This window comes from Thermomyces lanuginosus (assembly GCF_041956635.1).
Source record: "Thermomyces lanuginosus strain ATCC 200065 unplaced genomic scaffold VTN49scaffold_22, whole genome shotgun sequence".
NCBI classification, from domain to species: Eukaryota; Fungi; Ascomycota; class Eurotiomycetes; order Eurotiales; family Trichocomaceae; genus Thermomyces; species Thermomyces lanuginosus.
The window spans coordinates 1,758,252-1,784,427 of NW_027192356.1; the positions used below are offsets into that span (position 1 = coordinate 1,758,252).

General features: G+C 54.7%; 9 protein-coding genes and 1 non-coding gene across 10 annotated transcripts; 7 read left to right on the forward strand and 3 right to left on the reverse strand.

Moving 5' to 3' along the window:
• Positions 1 to 624: 624 nt before the first annotated feature.
• Positions 625 to 1,998, forward strand: VTN49DRAFT_1624 (uncharacterized protein; the record flags this gene model as incomplete). Its single annotated transcript, XM_069409259.1, has 1 exon — positions 625 to 1,998. The coding sequence occupies one exon, from the start codon at positions 625 to 627 to the stop codon at positions 1,996 to 1,998; it is 1,374 nt and encodes a 457-aa protein (XP_069270663.1).
• A 209-nt stretch (positions 1,999 to 2,207) lies between these two features.
• Positions 2,208 to 8,441, reverse strand: VTN49DRAFT_1625 (uncharacterized protein; the record flags this gene model as incomplete). The annotated part of the gene is made up of 1 exon (XM_069409260.1): positions 2,208 to 8,441. One exon carries the CDS (start codon positions 8,439 to 8,441, stop codon positions 2,208 to 2,210), a length of 6,234 nt encoding a protein of 2,077 aa, XP_069270664.1.
• A 358-nt stretch (positions 8,442 to 8,799) lies between these two features.
• Positions 8,800 to 10,840, forward strand: VTN49DRAFT_1626 (uncharacterized protein; the record flags this gene model as incomplete). The annotated part of the gene is made up of 2 exons (XM_069409261.1): positions 8,800 to 8,858; positions 8,911 to 10,840. The coding sequence occupies 2 exons, from the start codon at positions 8,800 to 8,802 to the stop codon at positions 10,838 to 10,840; spliced, it is 1,989 nt and encodes a 662-aa protein (XP_069270665.1).
• Positions 10,841 to 12,918: 2,078 nt separating this feature from the next.
• VTN49DRAFT_1627 (uncharacterized protein) lies at positions 12,919 to 14,162 on the forward strand (the record flags this gene model as incomplete). The annotated part of the gene is made up of 2 exons (XM_069409262.1): positions 12,919 to 12,950; positions 13,004 to 14,162. 2 exons carry the CDS (start codon positions 12,919 to 12,921, stop codon positions 14,160 to 14,162), a joined length of 1,191 nt encoding a protein of 396 aa, XP_069270666.1.
• A 427-nt stretch (positions 14,163 to 14,589) lies between these two features.
• Positions 14,590 to 16,186, forward strand: VTN49DRAFT_1628 (uncharacterized protein; the record flags this gene model as incomplete). The annotated part of the gene is made up of 2 exons (XM_069409263.1): positions 14,590 to 14,695; positions 14,754 to 16,186. 2 exons carry the CDS (start codon positions 14,590 to 14,592, stop codon positions 16,184 to 16,186), a joined length of 1,539 nt encoding a protein of 512 aa, XP_069270667.1.
• A 620-nt stretch (positions 16,187 to 16,806) lies between these two features.
• Positions 16,807 to 17,789, forward strand: VTN49DRAFT_1629 (uncharacterized protein; the record flags this gene model as incomplete). The annotated part of the gene is made up of 2 exons (XM_069409264.1): positions 16,807 to 16,892; positions 16,961 to 17,789. The coding sequence occupies 2 exons, from the start codon at positions 16,807 to 16,809 to the stop codon at positions 17,787 to 17,789; spliced, it is 915 nt and encodes a 304-aa protein (XP_069270668.1).
• An 845-nt stretch (positions 17,790 to 18,634) lies between these two features.
• VTN49DRAFT_1630 (uncharacterized protein) lies at positions 18,635 to 20,956 on the forward strand (the record flags this gene model as incomplete). The annotated part of the gene is made up of 6 exons (XM_069409266.1): positions 18,635 to 18,659; positions 18,735 to 18,804; positions 18,860 to 18,931; positions 18,987 to 19,419; positions 19,471 to 19,699; positions 19,755 to 20,956. 6 exons carry the CDS (start codon positions 18,635 to 18,637, stop codon positions 20,954 to 20,956), a joined length of 2,031 nt encoding a protein of 676 aa, XP_069270669.1.
• Positions 20,957 to 21,743: 787 nt separating this feature from the next.
• On the reverse strand, positions 21,744 to 21,833 carry VTN49DRAFT_t25. Its single transcript has one exon. It is a non-coding gene; the product is annotated as a tRNA-Gln (tRNA).
• Positions 21,834 to 22,248: 415 nt separating this feature from the next.
• VTN49DRAFT_1631 (uncharacterized protein) lies at positions 22,249 to 23,535 on the forward strand (the record flags this gene model as incomplete). The annotated part of the gene is made up of 1 exon (XM_069409267.1): positions 22,249 to 23,535. One exon carries the CDS (start codon positions 22,249 to 22,251, stop codon positions 23,533 to 23,535), a length of 1,287 nt encoding a protein of 428 aa, XP_069270670.1.
• A 660-nt stretch (positions 23,536 to 24,195) lies between these two features.
• Positions 24,196 to 25,066, reverse strand: VTN49DRAFT_1632 (uncharacterized protein; the record flags this gene model as incomplete). Its single annotated transcript, XM_069409268.1, has 3 exons — positions 24,196 to 24,574; positions 24,661 to 24,930; positions 25,005 to 25,066. 3 exons carry the CDS (start codon positions 25,064 to 25,066, stop codon positions 24,196 to 24,198), a joined length of 711 nt encoding a protein of 236 aa, XP_069270671.1.
• Between the last annotated feature and the right edge of the window lie 1,110 nt (positions 25,067 to 26,176).

Sequence of the window (26,176 nt, forward strand, 5' to 3'; positions counted from 1 at the left end):
CGCCGTCATTACTGACGGCCCTGAGACTCAGAGCGAATGGATAATTATTCGTGCCGCAGGGTCGCATGATCTGACAGCGAACTTCTCTGCATTCTCCCCGCGGCAGAAGAGTCTGACTCCTGTTGCAGGTCGTATCATACGCTGTAAGGTATGGCAAACGGCCCAAGCGTTCGTTCTCCCGTTGCTCCTCATGTTCGAGAGCCATTGCAGCCTGTGTTTTCAGGCCGCCATCGGTCGATGTAACCACAACGGTACCTCATATCGTTTAAATAGAAGACAGATTAATCCAATTTCTCCATCCTCATTCAGCAAGGAGATTCCATTCGCGAAGTCGATCTATGGAGCAGACTGAATGCTACCGTAAGCAGAGAAGACCGTTCGAGCTCATACTTCGGCAAGATCACCTCGATGCTTGATTCGTTTCCAGCCAAGCGCAGATCTGCATAAGGCGCTAAACCGCTTCCGGTATAGCGCTTTCTGCGCGTCTTCCTGGGACGCGGAGCCGCGTATTTTCCGACCGCGGAGGATGTATGATTACATAATCCATTAGTTCACCACGGGGAAAAGCTTCAGCTCCAACCCCGCGGTCGACTACGGCAAGGATTGCAGGATTTGGACGACATCATGGCCTTCAAAGGCGAGCGATTTACGATCAATTTGCCTGACGATGACGATACCGGCCATGAGACGGAACAGCCCCCGAGTACGGGGCTGGGGGTAGGCTCGGGAATCATTGGAGAGATCAAAGAGCGCAATCCGACCGCGCCGACTCCGCCAGCGCCGAAACCTGCTGTATCCGCGTCGACCGGGTTTCCAGCTCCGAAACCCCGGGTCAAACAGTCTGCGTTTAAGCAAAGACGAAACAAGGCGGCATCTGCGTCACCCACAAGTCAACAACCGCAAGCGTCAATTGACGATGAGAAAAAAAGCATTGACGAGGAGAACCGCCGCCGGTTGGCGGCCATGTCTCCGGAAGAGATTCAAAAGGAGCGGGAGGAGCTCATGTCGAATCTCTCACCGTCGCTGATCCAACGGCTAATGCGGCGGGCAAACATCGACGATGACAATGCACCGCCGCCGCCACCCGCATCGGCCGAACAGCAGAAAGAACTTCGTGATGAATCGCAACAAAACGTCGCGACAACGACGACAGCTTCGCCGTCAGTCGATGCCACGGCGGCAAAATCTACCGATGACTGGACCTCGCTCGATGACCGCCCGCCTGCGCGACCACCGCCAGACCTCCGCCCCGCGTCCGAGGTCCCCTCGGGACCCATTCACTTCCCACGACCACCACCACGGCAGGACCCCATGCCGAGCCTTGACCCGTCTTCGCCGAACTTCCTCTCTGACCTGCAATCGCACTACTTCCCCGACACTCCGCACGACCCCTCTGCACTGTCCTGGCTGCAGCCCGACGACGACAGCGACAACCCAAACCCAAGCCCTTACTCACCGGGCAGTACCGCAACCGCCATGCCCGCTTCCGCGATCCGCTTCTCGCTCAAAGGTACGATACTCTCGCCGTCCACCGCGTTAAAGCTCCCAACAACCCTGGGCCTGCACCACCACGGCAATGATCCGCAGGCCGCGGGTTACACAATCCCGGAGCTATCAATCCTGTCACGCTCGACGGTGCCAGCGCAGCGGTGCATCGCATGGCAGGTGCTGGGCCGGATCCTGTTCCGGTTAGGCAGAGGCGATTTCGGAGAGAAGGGCAGCGATCTCGTTGAAGGGCTGTGGGCGGTAATTGAGAAAGAGGGGGTTGTCGCGAGGATGTTGGATGAGGCCGGTGCGGGGGATGAGCTTATGAATGGTGCAGATACGGGGAATAATGATGATGAGTACAAAGAGGCGGCAAGAAAAGCGGGTATCGGCCGCCATGCGAGTGCGCGCGCCTGGGCGACGGAGGGGATCTGGCTGTGGCGGATGGGCGGCGGGACCGATAGAGGGATTGCCCCGAGGAAGAAGGAGGGCGAAGAATCTCGTAAAGAATAAAAAAATAAAACAATAGAGCTGGGCATCGGTGTCTGGGAATAAGGCATGCATGGACGGGCGTTTGGAGTTTTATGTCTACATGAGCATCATTGATCTCGAACATCATGAATGACCACCACCTAAACTTCTATACCCTTTCGTAGAATACTGTACATAATCACCATGCATCATAATCATTACCAACCCATAAAACAGAACAGTAATTTCTATCAAACCTCTCCCCCAACCCTTACCGCCCAAATCTTCCATCTCGCTTCCTCGATAACCTCCCTCTTCAACCAGAGACACTGCCCGGGTTTGACTCCCTCCTCCTCGTCCTGCTCCTTCTCATTATCTTTAGGAGCACGATCATCGGTGCGTTGTACCTCGATCTGTCGATCAACCCACTCAAACAGCAATCGCAACTGCCAGAGCTGGTCGCGCACGGCATCCGGCTCCGTCGCATAGAGTGCATTCTGCACGGTACCCTCGAGAACAAGCCGTGCGTCGACGGGGGAGAGGCGCAACCACGGCGGGATGCTAATTGCAGCGGACGACGACGATGGGAAGTTGTACCGCGCACGGAACTGAATCAGGGAAGGAGGTAAGACGAGCGACCGGTCGGTGACGTCGAGAGCATGCAGAGACGGTAGCTGAAAGATCCAGTCCCAGATGTCGTGTGTGGGGTTCGGTCGTCGCCTGCCCGGTGCTTGTTGCTGCTGTGCGAGGAATAGGGCGACGGCGTTCGGTGGATTCTTCCCCGATGCGGTGGGAAGGACGTCCTGCGCTTCGCTGAGGCCGAGCAGTGTGGTGGCGAAGACGGAGCGGCCGCCGGACGCGGAGGCCGAGGACGAAATGAGTGATTGAGCCGTTGTGTTGTTGCGTCGTAGGTATATGGACTGGTCGCCGCGGCGGAATTTGTCGCGCAGGCGCCGGTTGTGGGATAGGTCGAGCGTTACCGGCCAGTGGTCCTTGCTGTGGGTTTGGAGAACTGCGATGCGGTCCAGGTCTGGTAGTAGGCACGGTGCGATCGCGGTTTGTGTTGTGCCGTCCTTGAGGGTTAGCGTTACGGGCACGGAGATCGGACGGCGTGTGTCGGCGTCGCGCGGGACAAGGCATCGTGGTTCTGCGGCAAGCACCCACAGGTGCCGGAACGCTTGCAGATGGCACTTGTTGTCGAGCACCGTCGTTGGGAAGATCGGGTAGAACGCACACAGCAGAGCTGCGACCGCCAGGTTGGACGTCCCCAGCGTGTAGCTGCCGCCGCCCAGGAACAGCATCCCAATTGCCATGTGCGCCGCCATGTGGCTGCCGTACGACGTATCCGCGTCCACCCGCCCGTGTAGTGAGCGCAGGCGCCGGAACAGTTCCAGGTCACCTGTGCCTGCCATCACCGCCGCGGCGGAGAGCGCCACACTGTCCTGACAGTGCCGGACGGAGTTGCGCGTCAGCTTGCCATCGTAGTTGAGCGCTGGCAACCGTGCGATCCGGATGAATTGGTCGAGGTACCACAGCAGCAGATCCCGGGCCTTGATGGATCCGGAACCGGCGTATCGGAGCCCGATCGCAAAGCATAGTCCCGCGACAATGTTGAAGAATGGCATGTCGTCGCTGTCCAGCCGCCGCACTCCGGTTAGCCGGTACCGCTTCCGATACTCCCGCGGCAGGTTCCGTTGCAGCCATTCGTGCGAGGGCTCAATGCTATCCCACATGATAAGATGCCGTGCCAGCGTCCGCAACAGAAACAGATCCGGCCGCACGTAGTCAAACTGCGCAGCGGTGTCGGGGATGTCAACTTTAGACGCAACGGTCGCGTCGTTTGTCTTCATGAAGATAATCGCCAGCGCCATCGTGGCCCCCGCCGTCGCACGGTCCAGGATATGCACGAGGTCGACATTCTTTGTCCCGGCCGCCAGGGCTAGCAATCTCTCGACAATCTGCATGTCTCGCAGCCCCCGCATATCCTTGCCCTTGCCCAGATTGATGAACCCCAGAGCGAAGCCGGCGGCAAGTCGGTACCCTTCATCGCGGAGGTCTTCCTGCGACAGTGTTATATCCTCCTGTTCGACGTGTTCAATCTCCGACAGTAGCACCTCGCTCATCCGTCGATGCTGCGAGTTGCAGTACAACAGCCCGATGCCCATCACACCAGCGGTCTGCGTCAGCGGCGACAGGTTCAGCTCCGCGGACCCCGGCGGCAACAACCGTGTGACATGGACGGACAGCAACCGCGTGATCAGCGTGTCCATGGTGCCGAGATAGGATGCGGACAGCCCCAGCAGCAACCCAATGGACGTCATCGTATGCTTGGGAGTCAAATACTTGAAGGCAACCCACTTGGCTAAATTCTTGAGGTGCCCGTTCAGACCGAGCGCCAGCAAAAACCCTGCGTGTCGATTGGTGAGCTCCGGCGGCTTGTTAAACAGTATCCACGAAGTGTCAATGCCGCGCGAGTGCCGCGAAATGGCCAGTCCCGTGGCCGCCCCGTTGTGGAAGAACGCCCAGCAGACCTTTTCTTCACTGAACGCAGAGCGGTCGGCGCTCATGGTCACGTTGGACGGCTTGACCACGCACTGTAGCGAGAACGATGGAATTGGCAGCTTCTCTGTGAGCAGAGGTGCACGGCCGCTGAAGAAGAACATCGCCCGCCCAGCAGGCACCGACAGCGTCCGCAGAGTCACCAGCTGCACCACCTCCTTTTGGGCTTCAAGAAGCTCGGAATCGGACCATTCGGGGTCCGGGATGCACTGCGCAACGGGCGGCTTGGACTGATTTAGCAATTTCGACGCTTCGACGAATCTGCGGTCTTCACGGAAGATGAGCTTCGTGACGGCGATGCGGTCCGCCTCGATCGACGCTTCGAATGAATTCGACGGGTCAATGTCGAGCGTTGACTGTCCGATATGATGCACGTCGCGTACCGCGTCATGAGTCGTAGCCGGCGAGGCCCGCGACATGGCGGCTGGTTGCGGGCAGTCCGTGCCCATGGACAGGTATAGGTCGTCTCGGTCGATCAGCTCGACGAGGTCCGACGTCCACGAGCTGGGCGGCCGGATTTGGCAGCGCAGGATCAGCTCATGCAATTGTGCACTGACGCCTTCTGGAAATGATTCTATGATGTTACTAGTAAGGCCCCAGCGGAGCAATAGCTTGACCTTGTCGACAGTGGATCGCTTCTGGCCAGCTTCGGACAGGAAGCCGCAGAGTGCCAACGTTCGCGGCGTGAGCTTGAACGCTTCGTTCCAGAGCTTACTCTTTCCCGGTGTTCGATCCACAGCGGAGACTGTATCCAGCAGGGTGAAAAAGGTCGCCGACGGTTGAGAGAGGGAATCCTTCAAGAATTCGAAGATCGACGGTGGCGCAAATGGTTCCGAAGGCAAGTCGAGTGCAGACACGCGGGTATCTTCAAACTGCCACATGCTCAGACTCGCCATTTCCATCCCATAGTAGCTATCCTCCTTCCAGGTCCACGACGGCCATCCGAGCCATCCACCCAACTGAGCCAGGATAGGTGCCAACATGCCTGACTCACGGTAAGAAGACTCGGCGTCGTAAACGGACAACTTGCGCTCCTCTCGGAGCAAATGAAGGCCGACCAGCATGGTGCATAATGCGGTGCGCCGAGTCGTCGCATCTTGGCAAAGAGCAGTCGGCAGATACCCGTCCGAGCCAGACGCAGCTTCGCCCTGCGGGCTCTCGAAGAAGTCTCGCGCGTAACCGGCACAGCGAATCAAGTACGAATTCTTTGGGACGAACTTTTGCGTTGCAAAAGGCTGTTGTTCGATGGGCGGTGATTTTGCTGGAGAAGAGGCGGGCGGTGATCCGCTTTCTGAATCCCCCGTCTGATCCGCCATCCATGACCACGACGCATCCAACATCCATGACGCTGTGAGGCCCGAAGGCCCAGCCATACTTTCTAACATGGACTCCCAGCTTTCCTGGTCAATGTAACTACCACTACTCGAGCGTAGCAAAACCTTTTTTCGCCGTTGCTTGACAGGACCCGCCGGAAGTTGAGGCGCATCTATGAAACCCACTGCCATCGTAAATAAAAGAACAACAAACGCCGTCCACTCAAGATCGTGCTCTTGTACATTCCTTGACCGAAGCCATCGCAGGACCTCCCACCAACCAATCAATAGGCCAGCTGCAGCTCTCGGGGAGTCTTTGAGAACGTAGCGACAAATGCCGAGCGCTTTCCGAACCAGAGGATTTGATGGCTGTAATTGAATCTGGATGTGGTGTCGTCTCCCGAAGGCATCGATCACACTGACCTTGCCGCCAGAAGAAGCATGGTCCACTCCAACCAAGTTCTGGTACGAGTCCGCAATGACTCTGTTCATTCCTGCATCCTCAGAGCGTGAAGGAACCAGGGGTAGCGGCGGTCGGTAGGGATCGCGGAGCAGCAGACTACTCGGCAGTTCAATCTTCACTGAAGCGCTCCACGGAGAGTGCAGGCTCAATTCACCACGTCCATCCATCGTGGAAGTCAACGCCAATATTCTAGAAATGTTGCCATCGACAATTTTGCAAGCATCTGTCACATTGGAGACATGTCGGATATTAATCGCTTGAACGATCACGGCGTGCTTCTCGGCCTTCGTTTTTCTCTTCGTGGCACTTCCCCCGGAAGATTTGCTGGCCAAGGGAAGCCTCTCAATCTTGAGATTCACCACGACCAGCGATCTCGAATTACGGTCAACCAAGCATACTGCCACACCAGACGAGTCTGAGCTCCTCAAATTTTCGCTCTGGTCTGGCTGGAGGAGGAAAATTTTTGGCTTGATAGGCGTCCTCCCCGGGTCGATAAAGGACACATTGGCCGTGGACGCGAAGCTCTCTACCTTTCGCAGCAACATCTCCTTCGGCAAACCCGAAGCTGACCCAGACAGATCCATGCTTTCAAACCCCTCGAATTCTCCGCTATTGTTCAGCTCATCGAGGAGCCGGTCTACAGGGGCGTCGAGAAAACTGCTTGTACTATGAACCGAGGCGGTGCCTGCGAACGACAGTCGGGGATTGAAACCAAAGCTAGCTCGAGTGCTGTAGGCCCCCACTGACTGCCGAAAACTGCCATGGCTCGCAGCGTTTGCCGAATTTCCTGTTGCCAGGTCCGAGAAGGCGGTTCTGTCCTGGCTGGATCCGAGCTCGGCACGTGCCATCAATGAACTGACTCTTCTCGAGCTTTTGGCCCCGATATCCCCTAGTTCCTGGCCAATCTGGGTTTCGAGATCTGCCTGATCTTGGGTTTCCTCTGCCGGGAATGTTTGAGAAAATGAAGGACCAGAGGCATTTCTGGAGGCACCGAAACTCTCTCGCATCGTAGATGAGCGAAGAGCCGGCGTCGTGGCACCAGTGGGCACGCCCAGATGGGAGCTGCGTCTAGCCGAACGAGCACCGCTAGGTAATGATTTCTTGGGTCTCTTGACCACTGGGCCATCATCTTCGGCCCTGTAACGAGCTGTCCAGAGGGTATACAACCCTGTCTTGGTATTGCATGTTACCACAAAGGTCATAGGGGCGTCACTTGTTCCAAAATCTAAGCCTGCGAGCTCATTGGCATCTGACACGTAGACAATCTCATCTGCCGGGTCAAGAGTGTCATAACCTCTAAGCTCTGCAACAGCATGCGAAGATCGAGGTGTCTGATTGGCAACAACGAGTCCCATCTCAGACTGCGGATCTGTAAGGCAAAATAGTCTGGGCATATCAGGATCGTAAGCGGAGCCTTGCGGGCGCCGAATCGACTCCAGCGCCAACGTTATGTCTGACAATCGCCCATCCCGTCCTTTGGGCGACTTGAATGACCGGGACGGGTCAAATTCTCCCGATAGCTGCTGAGACGGGGGTGCGCGGTGCAACAAAGCCGAGCTTGCATCGTGGAGCTTTCTCTGAAAGACGACCCCGCGAGGGGACGCAAACACAGAGTCGACCTCGAACGGCAGCGGAACCACATGACTGTTCCCCTCTAGGAAGTAGATATGTGCCTGTGTTTTTAGAACTACAACCAATGCTTTGGAAGACCGCCTCGAACTTGACAACCCGCTGAGTAGTCCGCGCCCATCCGCCGTCAGAACCAATCGCGGCATATCATCTGGAGACTGTTCGTCATTTTCGCGCGTCTTGCTTTCCAAACCACGATCGCTGAGGCGTTCATTCGGCACACGTCCATTCCCACCGGGCTTGTGGACATCCCTTGAGGGGAACAAGGTCAGGATCACATCGCGAATCTCCTCCTTCTCAACATCTAGTCGGTAGACTCGTCGTATCACGCCGCCCCGACACCACACCACGCATGTCTTGGTATACACAATATCGTCGTCATCGGATGAGCCATCGGTGCTGGGACCGACCGATTTCCACACGTAGTCATTGTCCGAAGGGTCTTGTGGTAGAAGCGACTCGGAGATCAAGAACGGCAGCGCAGGGGCCTGAAGCAGACCCAAAGACCGGACAGTCGCCATTGCGGGCACACAACAAACCGAGCGTATTGAAAACTGGCTGCAAGGTCATCATGGACTGCGCACATTATTGTTTAGTTGTGGTTGGCCCATAACTTCATTTTTCCTGGGAAATGTTTTTTTTGTTGAATGTTGAAGAGCTCCCAATGCGGAAAACGTGGCTCCGAAAACAAGACGCGATCTGATCTTTTCGTTCAGCTTCGGCTTCCTCTACTTCTCGCTTTATTTCCTGATAGCTACGATTTTAATCATTCATTGCACTGTCGATTTACTTGCGACGCTGTCTGGAATACATTTTCCGAACAATGTGCTGAACAGTCGATTTTGAGCAACAGCTACGGAGTACACGCGACTCGAAGCCATGGCAAGCTCTTTGCCAGAACCGCTCGTGCGCAAACGAGATGACGGACTTCAACTGAGGTCGATTATACGTCGCAAAATTTCTGTCAATAAGATACTGACGGTGATACAGCTACACTCTCCCTCATCGCGTTTTTGCGGCCAAACCATATCCTGTGCTCGCTCCCAATGGCTCTGCGATAGTCTTCTACGGGTACGACAACGGCATTCGCGTCATCTGGAGAGGCGGACGGTCGTTTCTGCCTCCTGACAAACAGAAGCCCGCTGAAGAGCTGGTCGAGACAAGGAACGAGCCCCAGAAGAACGACGATGCGGTCATGATCGTGGACTCAGACGAGGAGGAGCCCGCTCCTCCTCCCCCCGCGCCGGCAGTCGAGGAACCGCAAGTGCAATTCGAGGATGAGGAAACAGAGATTGATCCGAAGCATCCATACGAACAAATCCTTCGGCACATCGATATACCTCTGGGGACGAAGACATTAGCCCTCGCCGTGCCGGCTCTGTTGCCTGAGCAGTCCCGCTCAGCTCTCGATGCGGTAGCCCCGATTTTGACAAAGCGAATCGTCGTCGCCGCGGTGTGCGCTGACTCGATGTTGAGAGTCGTAACGCTGCCACTCGCGCCTCCACATCCCAGCAAGGCCGATCCTTCTAGCTGGGATATTCAGATCATCACTATGAGCGCCACGATTTCCAACAACGAGATTCCGCGTGGAGTGTCCATGACGTTTACGGGGCACGCGGAGGACTCGGACGAGTTTAGGCGCAGCAGATCGCAGCGTCGGTCGTCTCATCCGAGAATAGAGGTCAACTCTTGGTCGCTTTTGGTTGCAACACACGCGGCCGAAGCGTCTGGGTCCTTGCTGGTGTATCGAGTGCCTGTCATTCAAGTGACGGCGGATAAGTATTCCCTGTCAACAAGTCATCTGCAACCGATTCAAAGACATTTTCTACCGTCACCCGCGAAGAGCATATCCTTCAACCCATTCCCCTATCCCGCGGAGCGACATTCACATCTGCTTGTCGCCTTCCAGGACGGCTACGTCAAGATTCTCTCTTGTCTGGCGTCCAAGTCGCGACTCAGGAATGCTCAGTCTGGAAATGATGAAGCCGCGGAGCCAGAAGGAAAATGGCTCATTTCCTTGTATCCAGGCTTCGAGCAAGCCGCCCCAGGCACCCATGGACGCCGAAAAGACATCGTCGATGCTGAATGGGTGCTTGGCGGAAAGGCCGTAATGGTGCTCCTAGCCGACGGAGAATGGGGTGTCTGGGATGTGGAGGGAGCAGGACCTGGGAGTGAACCAGGTCCTCTACGCGGCCAGTCGAGTGTCCATGGTGTGACTGGCGGCTCGTTAACCGCATTCGCGGTCAGCGGCCGTATTGTTGCGAATCCGCAAAGTAGCAAATCCCATGCGAACAATGGGAATCCGACGCCACCCCAGCAACGGACCAGATTTGCGCCCATGACCCCATCGACCCGTCGAGTGCGGGAAGATACCTTATTCAAAGGACAAGCCCCGTCCACGCGGTCACTGACGGGAGAAATCGCTGTGGCTCAGATCAACTCGTCTCGATCGCCACTCCCGGACGAATCGATTCTCATCCGCCACGGTGGCGAAATCGCCCGTATTCCTAGTCTGCTTTCACTCTGGCGGAATGCTGTCAAGTCTTCTGGGACCTTCGATGCATCCAGCCGCACCCGAGTGACCAGCCTCACCAATGTTAGCCTCTTGGGCGAGCGACTGACCGGCATCAGCCACCTCCCAGCCGCTGCCCGAGCAGAGCGAGAGGGCGAGTCGCGTGCGTTTGACATCCTCCTCACTGCCGAGCATCGTCTCATCATTCTCGCGCCTCAACTCACCGGCGCTGAACCAAAGAAACAGGCACCTACCGCGGCCGCGGAGCAGCAGCTGCACACTGATCAGCTCCGACTCAATCGGGGCGAGCTGGACGTGGATGGCATGGATCGCCTGCTCGACAGTTTCATGAGCGGAACCACCTATCGACCGCTGCAGTCCTCTACACAGGGGCGCATTTTCAGTTAATGTCCATAGCTAATTGGAAACAGGAGGCAATGTACGAATGAACTATCCCATCTTTGACCTTGTAGCCTGACATCTCTTATGATTCCATCTCACATTCGCGCGGCAAGGTGGAGTGCAGGGCGAGTCTCATCCCTGATAGCTCTGTATTCGACGCGATATATTGACATCCCATGGCCACCAAGGTCCCACTTAACGTTCAACTTTCCATCTTCCGCGTTCCATACCTGGGAGGAGCAATCCTTTTCTTGACATGGGCCATGCCTCTTTCCTCTGTTTCTGGTCAAGCCGTTACTTTCTGCGAGTAAAGGGCCATCCACATCAGAGCCAGAGGAAAGCGTCATGGTCGTGGATGATGGAGACCAGTTGTATGAATGCTTTATCATTGATATGAGCGAAGGTTGGGAAGTGTGAGTGGGAAAACTGGTGGGACATTTCTACCCAGTGTACCAATTTGAATCAGTCATGCTCGCGGGTAGATGTAGGAATGGATGCGATCATCTCTGCTGTTCTGCCTTCCTATAAGACCACTCTGTGGCGGTCGCGCTTGCCCTAGCTTGCTCCTTCTCATGTGTGAATTTCTACCTTCATCAAGAAGTACTCGACTGCCCCGATACTTCCTGGAGCTGCGATGAGAGGTCCTTAGCTCTCTTCGCTGCGCAGAATCCATCACAAGGTTACTGCTTACTCCGGAGATCGGATATGAAAGGTACTATGAGCCATGCGATTGAAGTGGTCCAGAATGTGCACCCACTATGTAACTGGCCAGTTATAGGGTAGGTTCTCTATAAAAGCTTAGCTAGACGGCTAGTCTAAGGCATCGTAAGGCTGAGAGACAAACGAGACAGGGCAATCTCTGTCGGGATGTACACTGAATCGGTCATGGTGGACGCCCGACGCTGGGGCCGGACTTGCGATATTTTCAGGCATATACCAAATAATAAGCACCCATCACAAAAGCAAATACTGCTCATGACGTGTTATTGGATCTCGATCCACATTCCTATCGGTGACGGCAGAGATGCCGGATGCACTGTCTGTACAACACAGTTTCGCCTGGAATGACGCATTCTGGGGCTCAGCCGCTGTTCTCTGCCCTCGGACCGCTGGGAAGAGGCTGCGGACTTGTGAGGGCAATAGGACCAGTCAGATCACTTCAAGCAAGGCGGGCTTGAGAAATCATCGACGGGCGAGATGAAAGGAGCCCCGTTGCGAGTAGCAGACTGGCCTCTGTGACTTACAGACCAATTACCAAGCCGACCCCGGTCCAGAAGAAACGGCTGCCTGGGCCAATCATGCACTGATACTCAGCCAACCACTATTATTTGCCTTGCCGTACTTCTCCTCATCTGGGACGGAGAAAAAAGAGGAGGTTGGGGCAACATCTGGATTCTCGATACCGAAGACGAGGTACCGAACAGAGGGGCAGAAGCTGTAAGTTTTGGATTATGTGTGACTTGTGTCCACGTTCGCATGTGTGTCTTCAAGCCTAACCAACCAGTGTGGGCAGCAATGGGCAAGGTGACTCGTCCGAGTCAACTTGACCAATATGAATCATTAAGGAGCCCGTCCCAAAGGCACGGAAAATTCATCGACGGTATCGAGTTGATTGTTAATAGAGGGACATAAGAAGCCGACGCAACAGACCAAGTCACACCGTCGAGCCTAGTCAGAGTCTATCACACACAAAGTTCTCGGACTCCCAAAGCCCCTGAGCAATTTAAACCACAGCCTTTCCAAGTCTCACGGGTCGAGATCGACAACCTGGCCCAACGTTATTCCTACAGGATCCTCCTTACCGACCCAGCGTTGCTGATCCCTTGGAATAGAGTTCCAGGCGACGGGGCTCCCGTGCTAATTTAAACTCGCGTCCAGATTCAGACTCGGCTGGGGCGTCTCGACGTGGAATGTGACAGCAATCAATTTTTCCCAATCGGGAATAGCGTGCCCGTCGCGTCCTGTAAACATTTCGTTGCCCTAATCCGGTTGCATCGCTTTGGATTTATTTTACTGACTCCGATCACTCTTATTTGCGATTTTCAACACCTCGTGTATAAGTCGCGGTGCTTCAATGCAGTGAGATGCCGTGGACTGTAACTAACTCGTTCAAACGGTAAGGTCTCAACCCTCGCTTTTGTGGGCGCGTGCTGATCTCAACAAATTCAGGGGCCTCATGAAAACATACGGAAGATCAGCCCGGCGCGTCTACGAAGACGATCGACACCGGGCCGCAAAGAAGCGACGCGTTCAGGAGGCAGAGGAGTCGGATGATGCGGAATCGAATCTACAGTACGCGATCCGCGAATCCGCGGGCCGGGTGATGATGTCGAGCAGTCCGTCGCGTCGCAACTCTACCATCTTCTCAGAATCTACCCAGGAGGACGACGAGCTATCAACGCCACCATCGTCGCCGCCGCCGCGTCTGTCCCCTCCTCTTGTCAATACGCGCAAGCCCACGTTTTCCTTTTTGAAGCGCAAGCGCGCAGCGAACGGGCAATCACCTTTGACAGAAGTCAATTCCAACACGGTGCGATCCTCTACAGAGACGTTCAAGAAAGAGTCGCAGGCACCGGTGCTTCGGCAGCTTCAGATCGATGCTGGAGTCACGGTCCGGCGAAGCTGTAGCACTTGTGGGATGGAATACGTGCCATCTAACCCGGAAGACGCGGATTTGCATAACAAATTCCACTCGATGAATGACACCGGGATCGATCTCGGAAAGGCATTTGTGCGTGCAAACGCGTCGCGCTGGGTCTATGAGGCGGCTCGGAGTGACGGCGGGTATATCGTGATTGTAGACCGGAAAGCATCTCCAGTCGTGCGCAACCAGGCGAAGAAGGTGCTGGATGTTGTCAATAAGGAGCTGTCCTCGCCGCCGATCGATGAGGCCACGCTCTGGAGTCAGACGGAACCTCCGCCGCAATACCGCAAGAACGGCAAGAAGGAAGAGACGGATCGGTACAAGGTGTTTCTGCACATGAGGGAAAGCAAGTGCATGGGACTATGTCTGGCGGAGCGGATATGGGAGGCGCATCCGGTGAAGGTGCAACCGGTTGGCAAAGATGGGCACCGCAGCTCGTCCATCTCCATCGGGGAGGAACGGCATCCGGCCATTGTGGGCGTGTCTCGGATCTGGACCTGCGCAGCGGCGCGGCGGCGAGGTATCGCAATGGATCTACTGGATTGCGTCGTCAATAATTTCATCTACGGGCTGGACATCCCCAAAGAGCAGATCGCATTTACACAGCCGACGGCCAGCGGGATTTGCCTGGCGGAGTGCTTCTTTGGGGAGGATGAGACGTGGCACGCCTATATCGAGAATTAAGCATTCGGAAATTCCCGGTCAATGGATTCCGGGCGTTGACATTTGTGTCTTTGCGATCTGACGTTTTTTGGAGTTGCGGGGATTATTGGATGGGTTGGCTGTTCTGCTGTTTAGGATGGGTGGGCGGTGTCAATTCGTTCTCCTGTATATTATATTCTCCTCATATATTACTTAGGTTCACTATAAATCTGTGAATTATTTAGGTGTTGTTTGTGAAATCAGTCCTTGAATGTTCTGTGATTCGAGCATGGCCGTGGCGAGCATATCATCATCCCGCGTCGGAGAGAATGCTGTCACCAGGCTTCCAATATTAACGAAAGCTCGCGATCTCGCCCAATTCTCCCCTCCCCCTTTTTGAACCTTCCTCTCTGCCACCAGCTGATTGCTTTTCCCGCTCTCATGCTTGGTCCGACGCAGCGGTCCTCCCATGTCTGGAACAAATCCGTTCCGCCGTAGTAGAGCCATCGCAACGGGCGCGCCGGTCAGCGCTGCCGCGTCTTCCGGTGCAGCATTGTCCGCATTCGATCCTGACCGTACGAGCCAATGTCGCTCGAAAATTTTGCTGGAATTGCACGCTGACTGCTCCTGCAGCTCAAAAACCGCACCCCTCAACTCCACAAAAATCGGTGCGGATCGTCACACCAGCGGCCTCGTCTCCAGAAGGCACAGACAGCAGATCGGCATCAACATCATACTTCCCCACCGATCCGTCGCGACCACCGCACAGATATCGAAGTTCGCCGCCTCCGCATAACGATGATTCTTCCTCTTCAGGAAGGGAGGAGGACGAGACGTCGGATCCGTTCAATCCGGATGCATCTGCCAGCGACGAGGAACCCGACTCCGTCGCGGCGATCGGTGAGGGAGCATCCAACATTGGAAGCGGCGGGGTAGACAAGAATCGCACGACCACAGCGCCGGACCATGCGGATAGCATTCCGTCGAAGCCGGATGGGCGTCGGCCCAGTGCCGTGCTAGATGTCGACGCCTTTACGCGACTCCTGCTTACCGGCCAGGCGGAGCAGTCTGAAGGTGCATCGGCGACAGTGCCATCGCGCAAACAGGCTTCTGCGACCGTCGACGTCACTCCTAGCACCACCAGCACTAGCAGTGGCGGTGATGCGAGCGTTGCAGCTGTCTCAGAGTCAGCTCAGAAGGAGTCCAGCCCAGAGCGACCTCGCTCTTCCCTCGATATCTCGATATCGAGTCCGAATGAGACGCGACCGGACGTCAGTCAGCCCAAGAAGCCGAAACCTCCTCCTCCCAGAACACGACATGGCAAGCCAGTGCAGCAGGCGCAGGAAGCTTCCCTTTCATCGTCTTCACGTCCACCACCGTCTCCCACATCAGTCAAGTCCCCGCCCGGCACACCTCCTGCCGCAGATTCCGGCCCCCAACGAACACCTTCTCAATCTAAGAAACCTCCCGCTCCTCCATTAACGCGACGGCATAGTCATATGAGAGCCTCCGGCGGGACCAAGCCTTCCGATCAATTTCAACAACAGCGTCGCATCTCGCTACCTCCCGGGGGGGCAATTCCCGCATCTCCTGGCCTGACGAGTCCCGGCACTGAGGGCCGTCCGCCACCGCCGCCGTCGCGACGCCGCGACAAACCTCCTCCTCCTCCCAGCGAGTCACTGTCGGCGTCCGACTCCCCATCACAGAAGTCGTCACGGCAGGACATTGCGGCTGCAGCTGACTCGGAAGCACCCAGCCTCTCGACGTCTTCACCTCCATCCAGGCAAACGTCGGTTCGACACGCCCCTTCGGGCTCGACTACAAGTGGATCACACGCTCCTCCACCGCCTCCTCCTCCACGACGCAACAGAGAATCAAGTAAAGGCAGTGCCGGCCATGTAAACTTGGGCCACATTGCTGCCCCAACGGGTGGAGGCGAGACTAGCGAGACACTGCCCGTGCCGCAGTCTTCCCACGCAGATGAAATTCTCGCCAGTCTGTCACAACTACAGAAGGAGGTTGACGAACTTCGGGGTCAGTTTCAGAGACGCCAAAGCAGCCATTGACCAGCGGCGAAGCTGCATTCATCTAAGCATCATTTATATACACTATACAGACGAATTGCTTTGACCTGGGGTGGGCAATGGACGATGTCGCTTGATGATGTGACCTAAAGCCTACACTCCGTGACGTGTATCTCACATTCTCGACCTCGCGCATATGTATATAGCATTCATGAATTGGAAAGCCACGACTTACGACGTTCAACTCGTTCGACTGAATGTACATTTGATCGGGATTCAGTCGGTGCCGAGGTGTTGGTGCCTGAGGCCGCCCGGTTCCAGTCATTACGTCGCCACCTGCGGTGGTCTTCCCCGGCGATCTTACTACTACTGATCACCAATGTTGTGATATTGTTTGAGTAACACAGCGTTTCCCGCTTTCAAATTCTGCGCGCGATCATTATACAGCTTGGTCTTGGACTGGCGCAGGACTGGATTGGCTGTCGTTCTCGGAATTGATCGGCTTCGCCGCTTCGGTCCTGAATGTCGATCGCACCTCTTATCAACGACAGCATCCTACAGCTGCGCAACATTCGTTTGCTCCATTAAATAAAGCGAGCTAGGTGGGACCCTTGATCGCAGTAACTAAGCGTGCGAATTCGTGTTATCTGGCCTACGAACCCATGACGGACGACGCGATGAGCACGCCGACTCTCATCAATCTCCCTCCCCCGCCGTCTGAACCTGTCACACCGTCAGACAGGGGCCCGTAAGAGAACCTCTCTGTGCTTTTTGTCTTTGTTTTGCGTATCTCAGTGCTGATGTATCCTTGATCAGAGGAACACCTAATTCCGGCACAACCTCGCTATCAGCCCTGTCCACTACCGCTATTAAAGACGGCCACCACGGTCAAACGTATCCGCACAGCCGCCATGCGCACCAATCGTCTACGACGTCTGCTTCCTCCGTCACCGTCCTAGATGCGGAGCGAGCCGATCGCATTTCACGCCTGGCCGGGCTCGAGCCCATCGCGACCGTACGTGCAGGCGGAAATGCGTCGCACAGCCCCGGCTACTTCGACAGCTACGCGCATTTGCTGAAGGAGCGAAGCACTGTGGGCAGCGCCAGCGCGACGGGCAGTGTCGGTGCGCGCACGACGTGGGCCAGCGGTAGCGACGCGTTTGATCCAGATAAGTTAAGTGAAGACCAGGACAGTGTTTCCAGCGTGGGCGGATTCAGCGACGAAGGGAACGCGAGTCTGGTCGGGTTCGGCGAAGGTGCCAGCAGCACCATCAGCGGTCCCGTGTCGTCGGCCATGGGTCTGGCCGGCGCCCGCAGCGGGTCCAGCGGGGGACGTCCGTCGTCGTCATCGCTGGGTAGCCCAAGCGCCAGCAGGACCAGTGTGCAACCGCCAACGTCGGTCGGAAGTCCTATGAGTGGAGTCTCTCATTCCCAAAGCGACCGTGCGAACCCGTCCCTGTTACGGGGGGATTCGAACACTCCCGAGCCCTTAACTGACGTGCGCATGGTGAATGGTATCACATACGACCCGGATATCGTCGATACGACTGTACGCACACCGCGGTTGGTCTCGCAGGAGGGCCGCGCTATGGATGACGTACTTGATCAGTCGGGCAGGGTCGCCAGGGATGATGATTTCCCATGATTGCAACTGTGTTGATCTGCTTATTCTGCGCGCTCTCTGTATGTGTATGGGTTTGGGTTTTTCTGTTTTGGCGTTTTGGCAGGATGGGAGTTTCGATGGTTTCGGGATTGTAATGCTGTACTCCTAACGACCATGATCAAGAACAGGCTCGATTTCTGTTCGATAAATGAAACAGTAGAAAATATGATTTCTAGAATCAGCGAAAAATTCCATCGATCCGTAGTGTTCAGCTACGTAATTGGCGGCAGTTGTGGATGGCTCGAGAAAACCTCAATTTTCGCCTTATCCGCCCCAACTGGTCCTCCTCCACGCCGCCGTCTCTCTCTCTCTCTCTTGCGCGAAGGGCCGCTCTACCCTCCCTCCCTCGGCGCCTCCTCTCCTGCTGGCATTGACTTGTCAAGCACCGGGAATCCACTGCTTCGATCCAGAAGTCGATTTTGGCGTGAATTGCCCCCGCCTTTTTCGATCAACTTTCTGCCTCCATTGTGTGGGCGTATTTGTTCCTTTCTTCTCTGGCATTTTTACGACCGCGCGCGGAAAAAGGCCAAGAAAAAAACAAGAAGGGAAGAAGGAAAAGGGGGAACAAATACAAACGGGCGAAACTGTGCAGAAGACAAAGCGGGTTTTGTTCTTCTCAGCGCGTGCGTTGTGATTTGTCCAGCACCGTTGTGAACAACCTGCAGGGTCCCGGCTTTCGTGGGTCCAGAGAGAGAAGAGAGGAGAGAGCAACAGCGCCGATTTTCTGAGTCGCGCTTCGGTTGCGAACAATCTTCTGAGTGCTACACGGCCTCTGGTCCAGGAGTTTTTTTCGAAGGAGTGCGAAATTTTTCGTCTCCTGCCCAGCCATGGCGGCTCCGACTCAGATTGCTGGTATGTGAGCCCACACGTTCACCATCGTCATACGCTTCTTAGACGACTGTTCTAACGCGTGCTCCCCACGAATAGTTCACACAGCAAGGGATATCGGCCTGATTAACACCGCACCCGAGTACCAACCTGTTTCCGGGTTTGCCAAGTATGAAGACCAGCCTGGACGCACCTATTTCCCACCGTGACTGACAAATTTCCAGACCCGAAGGGAACCTGCGCTGCAGCACGTACTCGCCATGCGGTCGTTATTTTGCGTGGGCGTCTCCAGAGGCGTACGTAGTATCTTCGTCGCCGCATTCGTCCTGCTAGCCTCTAACTCTTTAATAGGGTCACCATCGTCGATCCGTCCGACGGGCACGTCATTACGAAGCTCCCCGCTGAGAATGTCTACGAACTTGGCTTTTCACCCAAGGGCACGTACATCATCACGTGGCAGCGCCCCACGAAGGATGAGAGCGGAAACGCCGTCAAGAACCTCAAGGTGTGGAACGTGGAGGCGCAAGCCAAGAGCTCGGGAGAGCAGCCTGGTAGTGAAGAGGGAATCGTGGGCCGGTTTGTCCAGAAATCGCAGACTGGTTGGAACCTGCAGTACACTGCGGATGAGGCTTACTGTGCCCGGGCCGTCACCAACGAGGTGCAGTTCTACAAAAGCAATGACCTCTCGACCGTCTGGAATAAGCTGCGCGTGGAGGGAGTGGCGGATTTCTCGCTCTCGCCGGGAAAAACTCATTCGGTTGCCGTGTTTGTGCCGGAGCGCAAGGTAAATCACTACCGGTTGGGGCCCCTCGTTCGTACTGACACAGGATTATAGGGTCAACCCGCTGCGGTCAAGGTGTTTTTGATCCCTCAATTTGGCGTTCCTGTGTCGCAGAAGACCTTCTTCAAGGGAGACAAGGTCCAGATGAAGTGGAACAAGTCCGGCACGGCACTTATTGTCCTGGCTCAGACCGATGTGGACCGGTCGGGCAAAAGTTACTACGGTGAGACGACGCTCTACCTGCTGAGTTCGACGGGGGCGTTCGACTCGAGGATTGAGTTAGGTAGGCAGCTTTCTTTCTATCGGTCATGTTCTTTTTAACGTACTAACCCCAGCAGACAAGGACGGCCCGATTCACGACGTGATGTGGTCACCAAACTCGAAAGAGTTTGGCGTGGTGTACGGCTACATGCCCGCGAAGACGACCATCTTCAACTTCCGGGGCGTCGCCATGCACAGCTTCCCACTGGCTCCCCGGAACACCATCTTGTTCTCCCCGCACGGCCGCTTCGTAGCCGTGGCCGGGTTCGGGAACCTTGCGGGTCAAATGGACATCTACGATCTGGAAAAGGATGCGAAGAAGGTGTCCACCATCGAGGCGTCTAACACTACCGTCTGCGAATGGTCTCCAGACGGAAAGCACATTCTCACTGCGACGACGAGTCCGCGGCTGCGGGTCGACAACGGCGTACGCATCTGGCACTTCACAGGGAAACTGATGTTCAACCAGGATCTGAATGAACTGTACTATGTGTGGTCGCGGCCGGCGGAGTTTCCTCTGGGTGATCCGTTCAAGTCCGTGCCGGCACCACATCCTTCGGCGGAAGCTTATCTAGCCAAGACGAAGGCGCCGTCGAAGCCTGTGGGAGCGTACCGACCACCAGGAGCCCGGGGCCAGTCAACCCCCCTGGCGTTCAAGCGGGAAGACGAGGGCGGAGCCGCCTTTAACCGAGACGGACCGTCATCTAGCTCGACCACCAACGGCTTTGGCAAGCCCAGGAGGCGAGAGGTTCCTGGTGCTGAGCCGGTTGACTACGTGCCGCCCGGGGCCGCGCCGGGCGGCGGGGTTGCGCTGCCCCCAGGTGCCGAGCCAGGTGAGAAGCTCTCGAAATCCGCAGCCAAGAACAAAAAGAAGCGTGAGGCGAAGAAAGCCAAGGAGCAGGCCGAGAAGAGCGGCGGCGCGGACCAATCGGCCAACAACAAGCAAGAGCAACAACAGCATCTTGCCCCGAACGACGGACGCCGACGTCAGCGCAGCCGATCACGGAACCGCAACCCGGCCGACCGCAAGGACGTGAACGGCGCACAAGGATCCGCTGCTGCTGCTGCTGAAAAGCAGACGCAGCCCGGCACCGGCCCCGGCGCCGCTAACACGCCGCAGGATAAGCGCATCCGTGCCCTCCTCAAGAAACTGCGCGCGATCGATGAGTTGAAGATGCGGCTTGCCGGGGGCGAGAAACTGGAGGACACACAGATCAAGAAGATCCAGACGGAGGATGCAGTTCGCAAGGAGTTGGAGAGCTTGGGTTATACTGATTGATTTAACGGGTTTATCTGCCCAGTGATGAGGGCATGGACACCAAGCTGCTTATCTCAGAATATGACTCGAGATGAAGTATGGGAATGAGTACATGATTATGAATAGAATAGAAGCTGGAATGAAATCCAAATGTCCTTCACGCTGTCTATCACAAATAAGAAAAAAAAAAAAGGTAGTTGCCGGTGCGAAGCGCCTGCCCACTCCGATACTCAAAGGCGCTTCGACAGTATCCGAGATGAACAATGACTACGGCTCGACACTCTGCTTGCATATTCAAACTTAAATACTCTCTATTTCAAGCCATTACCTCGACATGGCTGAAGGGACATGCACGATCAACACCCTTTTCATGACCTCAGTCCTCCAAGTCCGAACAGCTTCCAGGATGATTGGGGCGTTGATAGTGCACGTTACTTGGGCCATTGTGAGGTAAGCGTTTGAGATGAAGACTGATCAAGTTTGCATAGTTTTGCAAGCAATGCTGGGGCAATGTCATTCACTATGGACCTCGGACGCTCTCGAAGACTAGAAGGGCTTAAATTAAAGTATTGGAGTGCTGACTAGGTGCAACGCGATAATTACTGAGTCCTAGACGTAGGTATATGAAGCGAACAGATTGAGGCGCAGTGCGACAACTATGACAAAACAGCTCTTAAAGGTGAGAGAGCGAGACATCATGCAGACATGTGAGCAAGATTCATTGATTCATGCTTGAGTCTTGAGGCAACGGAGGAGGGCTTAATTGAAAAAAAGAAGAGGGCAGGAAAAAAAATGGTTGTATGACGTGAGGTCGTACCCGGGATCGAACCGGGATTGCCGGAACATTCCAACTTTGGCTAGTCAGAATCCGGAGTGATAACCATTACACTATACAACCTTAGTTGGAAGGAGATCGTCTGTTTTCGATCTGAATCCACTTTCTAGTCCTGCTCATTCCAGGTTTCGTTCAGGATTTGGAACCTTTCCGCGTCCTTTGTCGAAATTGCAAACCAGATTCGTCCAGCCAAGTGGTCGCGAGGACAGTCAGTCCGTCACTCGAGACGTGTTTGACCACTAAAACTCTTGAACAGCCTCCGACTTTTTCTAAAGGAGTTTCAGTTAGACTCCGATAATTTACATAACGTGTGAAGAGTTGATCCTTTACTTGCGAAATCGGATGTTTTTCTCCCAATGAGAATGGTTCGGTGTTGGAACCGAGGATATATATATTTAACGGCAAGCAGTTGGAGTCGGAGCCGCAACGCGTGACAACAGGCATGCTACTTTATTTGTCGGGGCCTAATGGTTTAATCATGTTCAAACGAGCGCTTCGGCAGTCATTCAAAGGCGCCTGGAGAGTTAACCTTGGCAGTACTCGGAGTCTCGTCACAGCTGTGAATCAAAAACAGCACAGCCTGCCGGCGGCATACTATCGGGGAGGTACCTCACGAGCTGTCTTCTTTAAGCAGGAGGACCTCCCCGCCGACCGACGCCAGTGGGATACAATTTTCCGCGGCGTGATTGGCAGTCCCGACGCGGCCTACGGTCGTCAGTTGGACGGCCTCGGCGGAGGCATTTCTAGCCTCTCAAAGGTATGCGTGGTGGGCGGATCGACACATCCTGACGCCGACGTCGATTACACTTTCGTGTCTCTTGGGGTCTTCACCAGCGACGTCGACTACTCCAGCAACTGTGGTAACATAGTTAGTGCCGTGGGACCCTTTGCCATTGATTCCGGCCTGTTCAATCCAGTCATCCACTCTAATCCCGGTTCGGAATCTGGAGAGCATGTCCAAGTTACCTCCGTGCGCATCCACAATACAAACACGGGCAAATTGATCCGCGCCACCTTTCCCGTTGTGACTGACGGCAAGGAAGTGGAAGCAGCAACCAGCGGAGACTTTGCGATTGACGGAGTCGTGGGCACGGCGGCCCCCATACAGCTGGATTTCATCCGTCCGGCAGGGTCGAGGACGGGCAAGCTCCTACCAACTGGGAATGTCGTGGATGAATTCGACAACGGCATCATCGCCTCTTGTATCGACGTGGCTAACCCGTGCGTGTTTGTACGGGCGAGTGACCTTGGGATTAGGGGCGACATCAGCCCCGATGAGATCAATGCGCATCCCAACCTTCTTGCGAGACTCGACTCCATCCGCCGTCAAGCTGGTGTCAAGATGGGACTGGCTGATTCCGAAGCCGCCGTGCCGGGTAGTATCCCCAAGGTGTGCATGGTATCTTCGCCTGCTGTAGACACGCGCGACAAGGACGATCAGCAGCAAAAAACCCAGGACAACGTCGATATCGTCGCGCGGGCGATTTCTGTCGGACAGCCGCACAAGGCAATGCCAATCACCGTGTCGTTGGCCCTGGCTGCCGCTACGAACGTGCCAGGCACCACAGCAGCAGCAGCATTGGCTGCCGCTACAACGAACAAGAAGCTAGTGGACTCGGCTGGAGTGACGATCGGACATGCGAGTGGGAAATTGCTCGTGGGTGCGACTTTTGGCGCGGATGGGGAGCTCGAATACGCCACGGTGTTTCGCACAGCCCGTCGGCTGTTTGAAGGGAGGGTGTTTTGGAAGGGTGATACGGATTGACATTAACCTTCACTACGTTGGCTTTCTTAGTTCCACTCAAGATCTGGCATTAAATGGACGTAGAAGCTTAAAACGCAATGCATTGACGACTTAGTCACAAAATTAGTCGGGCATGATCGTTATTCTTCAGCTTATGCACTTTTGCAGTCGATTCGCTGGTTAGGGTTGCCTTGGTCACGTGTGAGACTCATGAGTGAAGCTTGAGTGGTAATGGCGTTGCGGCGGAGAGCGCATACTTCTCAAGAGGAACAGGAAGACTCTGTTTCGGACGTTGTGGAACACTAAGAGGCTTTAATAATGCTTAAAAAAAAGACCATACGAAAGCGATGTCACGAATATATTGCGTAACTAGGTAGACCGCCCATTTGGATTCGTCGCGAGTTTGTCCTAGTATTGAGTTCTTTTTTTTTTTTTTTTTTTTTTTGTTAATCGCATTCTAAATGAATTTCTGTATTCCCTAGTCATATTGTTTGTTTGTCATAGCTCTAGCATGTTTTAAATCACTTGTACCATATATACATCGTTGAATTCGCGAGAATCAGTTGTAACATCCAACCTCTACATGCTAAAATACAATATGGTACAGTCATTCAAAATCTTCCAAGATCCCATGCTACCTCATCTGGGTATACTTCTGTCACATTCCAGTCAAATGCTGTTCTACAGGGCAAAAGCAAGACCCAAAATACCCGCGACACCCGCAGCTCCAATGGCAAGATCGTTACCTGTAGGCATGGGACCAGCATCAGTAGAATCAGTGGTTTGTAAGGCAGACCAACACGCAGTACTGGCGGCGGCAGTGATAGAATCGCTGAGCTCTTTCTCGTAAGAGTGGACAATGGAACTTCCCACACTGGAGATCCAGGACTGGACGTCATCGGGCAGATACGTATACCAGGGCGGCGGGTCGTCCCCATATTCTATTGCGACGCCATCGATGTAAACCAAACTGGGAGTTTCTTCGTATCTGGTCGAGATCGGATCTGCTGAAAGTACCGCTGACATGACGGAGGTGGGAGGAGGCGGGAGATTGCTTATACTGCAGATCATTAGCTTCCTGGCAAGACAAGGTACCGTGAAGTAACAACAGTGATATTTGCAACCACCGATCCAGGAGTGACATACACTTCTCCGCGAATTGACGATTCTGAGAAATAGAAACTTGAACTAAAGGCCTCCTGAGCGTCGGTGTTGTACATGCTGTACAGCGTGGACTTGAGATCCTCGGGAACGTCCTTATACCAAGTCGGGTTGTGCCGTGAATCTCCATAAAAATAGCCGCGAATCTGACTGGGCTCTTCTTGGAAGCTACTTGCAACTGTGGCTGGCACTGCCGAATACAACGATGACAGGACAGTGCAGGGAGGAGGCACGAATGGTGGTGTGGGATACGGCCTGCGAGACATCGTTAACTCTCGGGTTCCATGAACTCAAGTCAAATACTCGGCATCCCGGGGAGATACACTTACCGCCTGGCCAGGCCGACTCCGACAAGGGAGGGAGCAACAACAAGAGAAGCCTTGATTCGCATGGTGGTTCTGGATTTGGAACGATTCAACTAAAAAGAAAGGATGGGATGGAGCACGGGAACCACAAGGTAGAGAGGTTGAACACCCAGAGGCCATTCAACAATAAATAAGACTCTCCGTACAACGCTACTGAGATCTGACATGTGACTGCTCGTACTCCAATTAAAACCAGCATGCGCAAGACTAACAGGACGAGTAGAAAGTGACTGTAATTGGCTAACATACGGTGTACTAACTTATCTTCTTTAGGCCAATGGAGCTCCTCAAGCTTGGAAATTTCCGTATATCCCGGGCCCTGCAACTTGAATTTGCGCCCGAACTGACGCCTCTGAGCCGTCATTCCGTGTTGTTTGAAGTTTGGTGGGACGGCATTAGCCTAGTACTGCTAGTACGTTCCACGCCGCTGGTTTTGCGCGTGAACTACATGGGAATTGAACGAGCGATGCAAACTCGACGCCAGGATTGGGATTCCCGTGGAGATATCCACAACTTCAAGGTGAAAAGAATCAGGGGAATAATCGGAACGTACCTACACCAAAGAACGATTAATCAGTGACGCCACACAGGTCCACTTGTTAACCAGAAATTTCTTATCTGCAGGGTCACTACGTTCGCCAAGCTCGAGGAGCTGCCAAGACTGATCTGAGTGCGAGTAGATTCACGGTGCACACAGGATAGATATACGACCACTAAACCTAGGTAGGTAGTTAGTTAACTCAGAAAGTTAAATAACGTAATCTGCTACGGGCGACTCTCAGGGAACAAGTTCAGATCTTCGACTAAAACAGAGTTTGTTTCCCTTATTGAGTCAGAAAGATCTGAAAGTTCATGGGAGGGAAAGGTAGATGTAGAAGTGAACAATGTTGTACATTGAACAAATTCATTGCAAGGTATGCATTGGATAAATGCGTCCAACTATTGCGAAGTTGGATTAGGAGATGTGAGTAATTAGGTACTCAGTAGCGTACTCGTAGAGTATCAATATCCAGCGCTCAAACCGAACTTGGAATCGATCTTGGCTATTGACCTCCAAGAGCTATGACCACCCAGGTTCTCAACCATATCGAAAGATCCAGATGTTCACGAACTGAGACAGCGAGAGAGATCCAAAC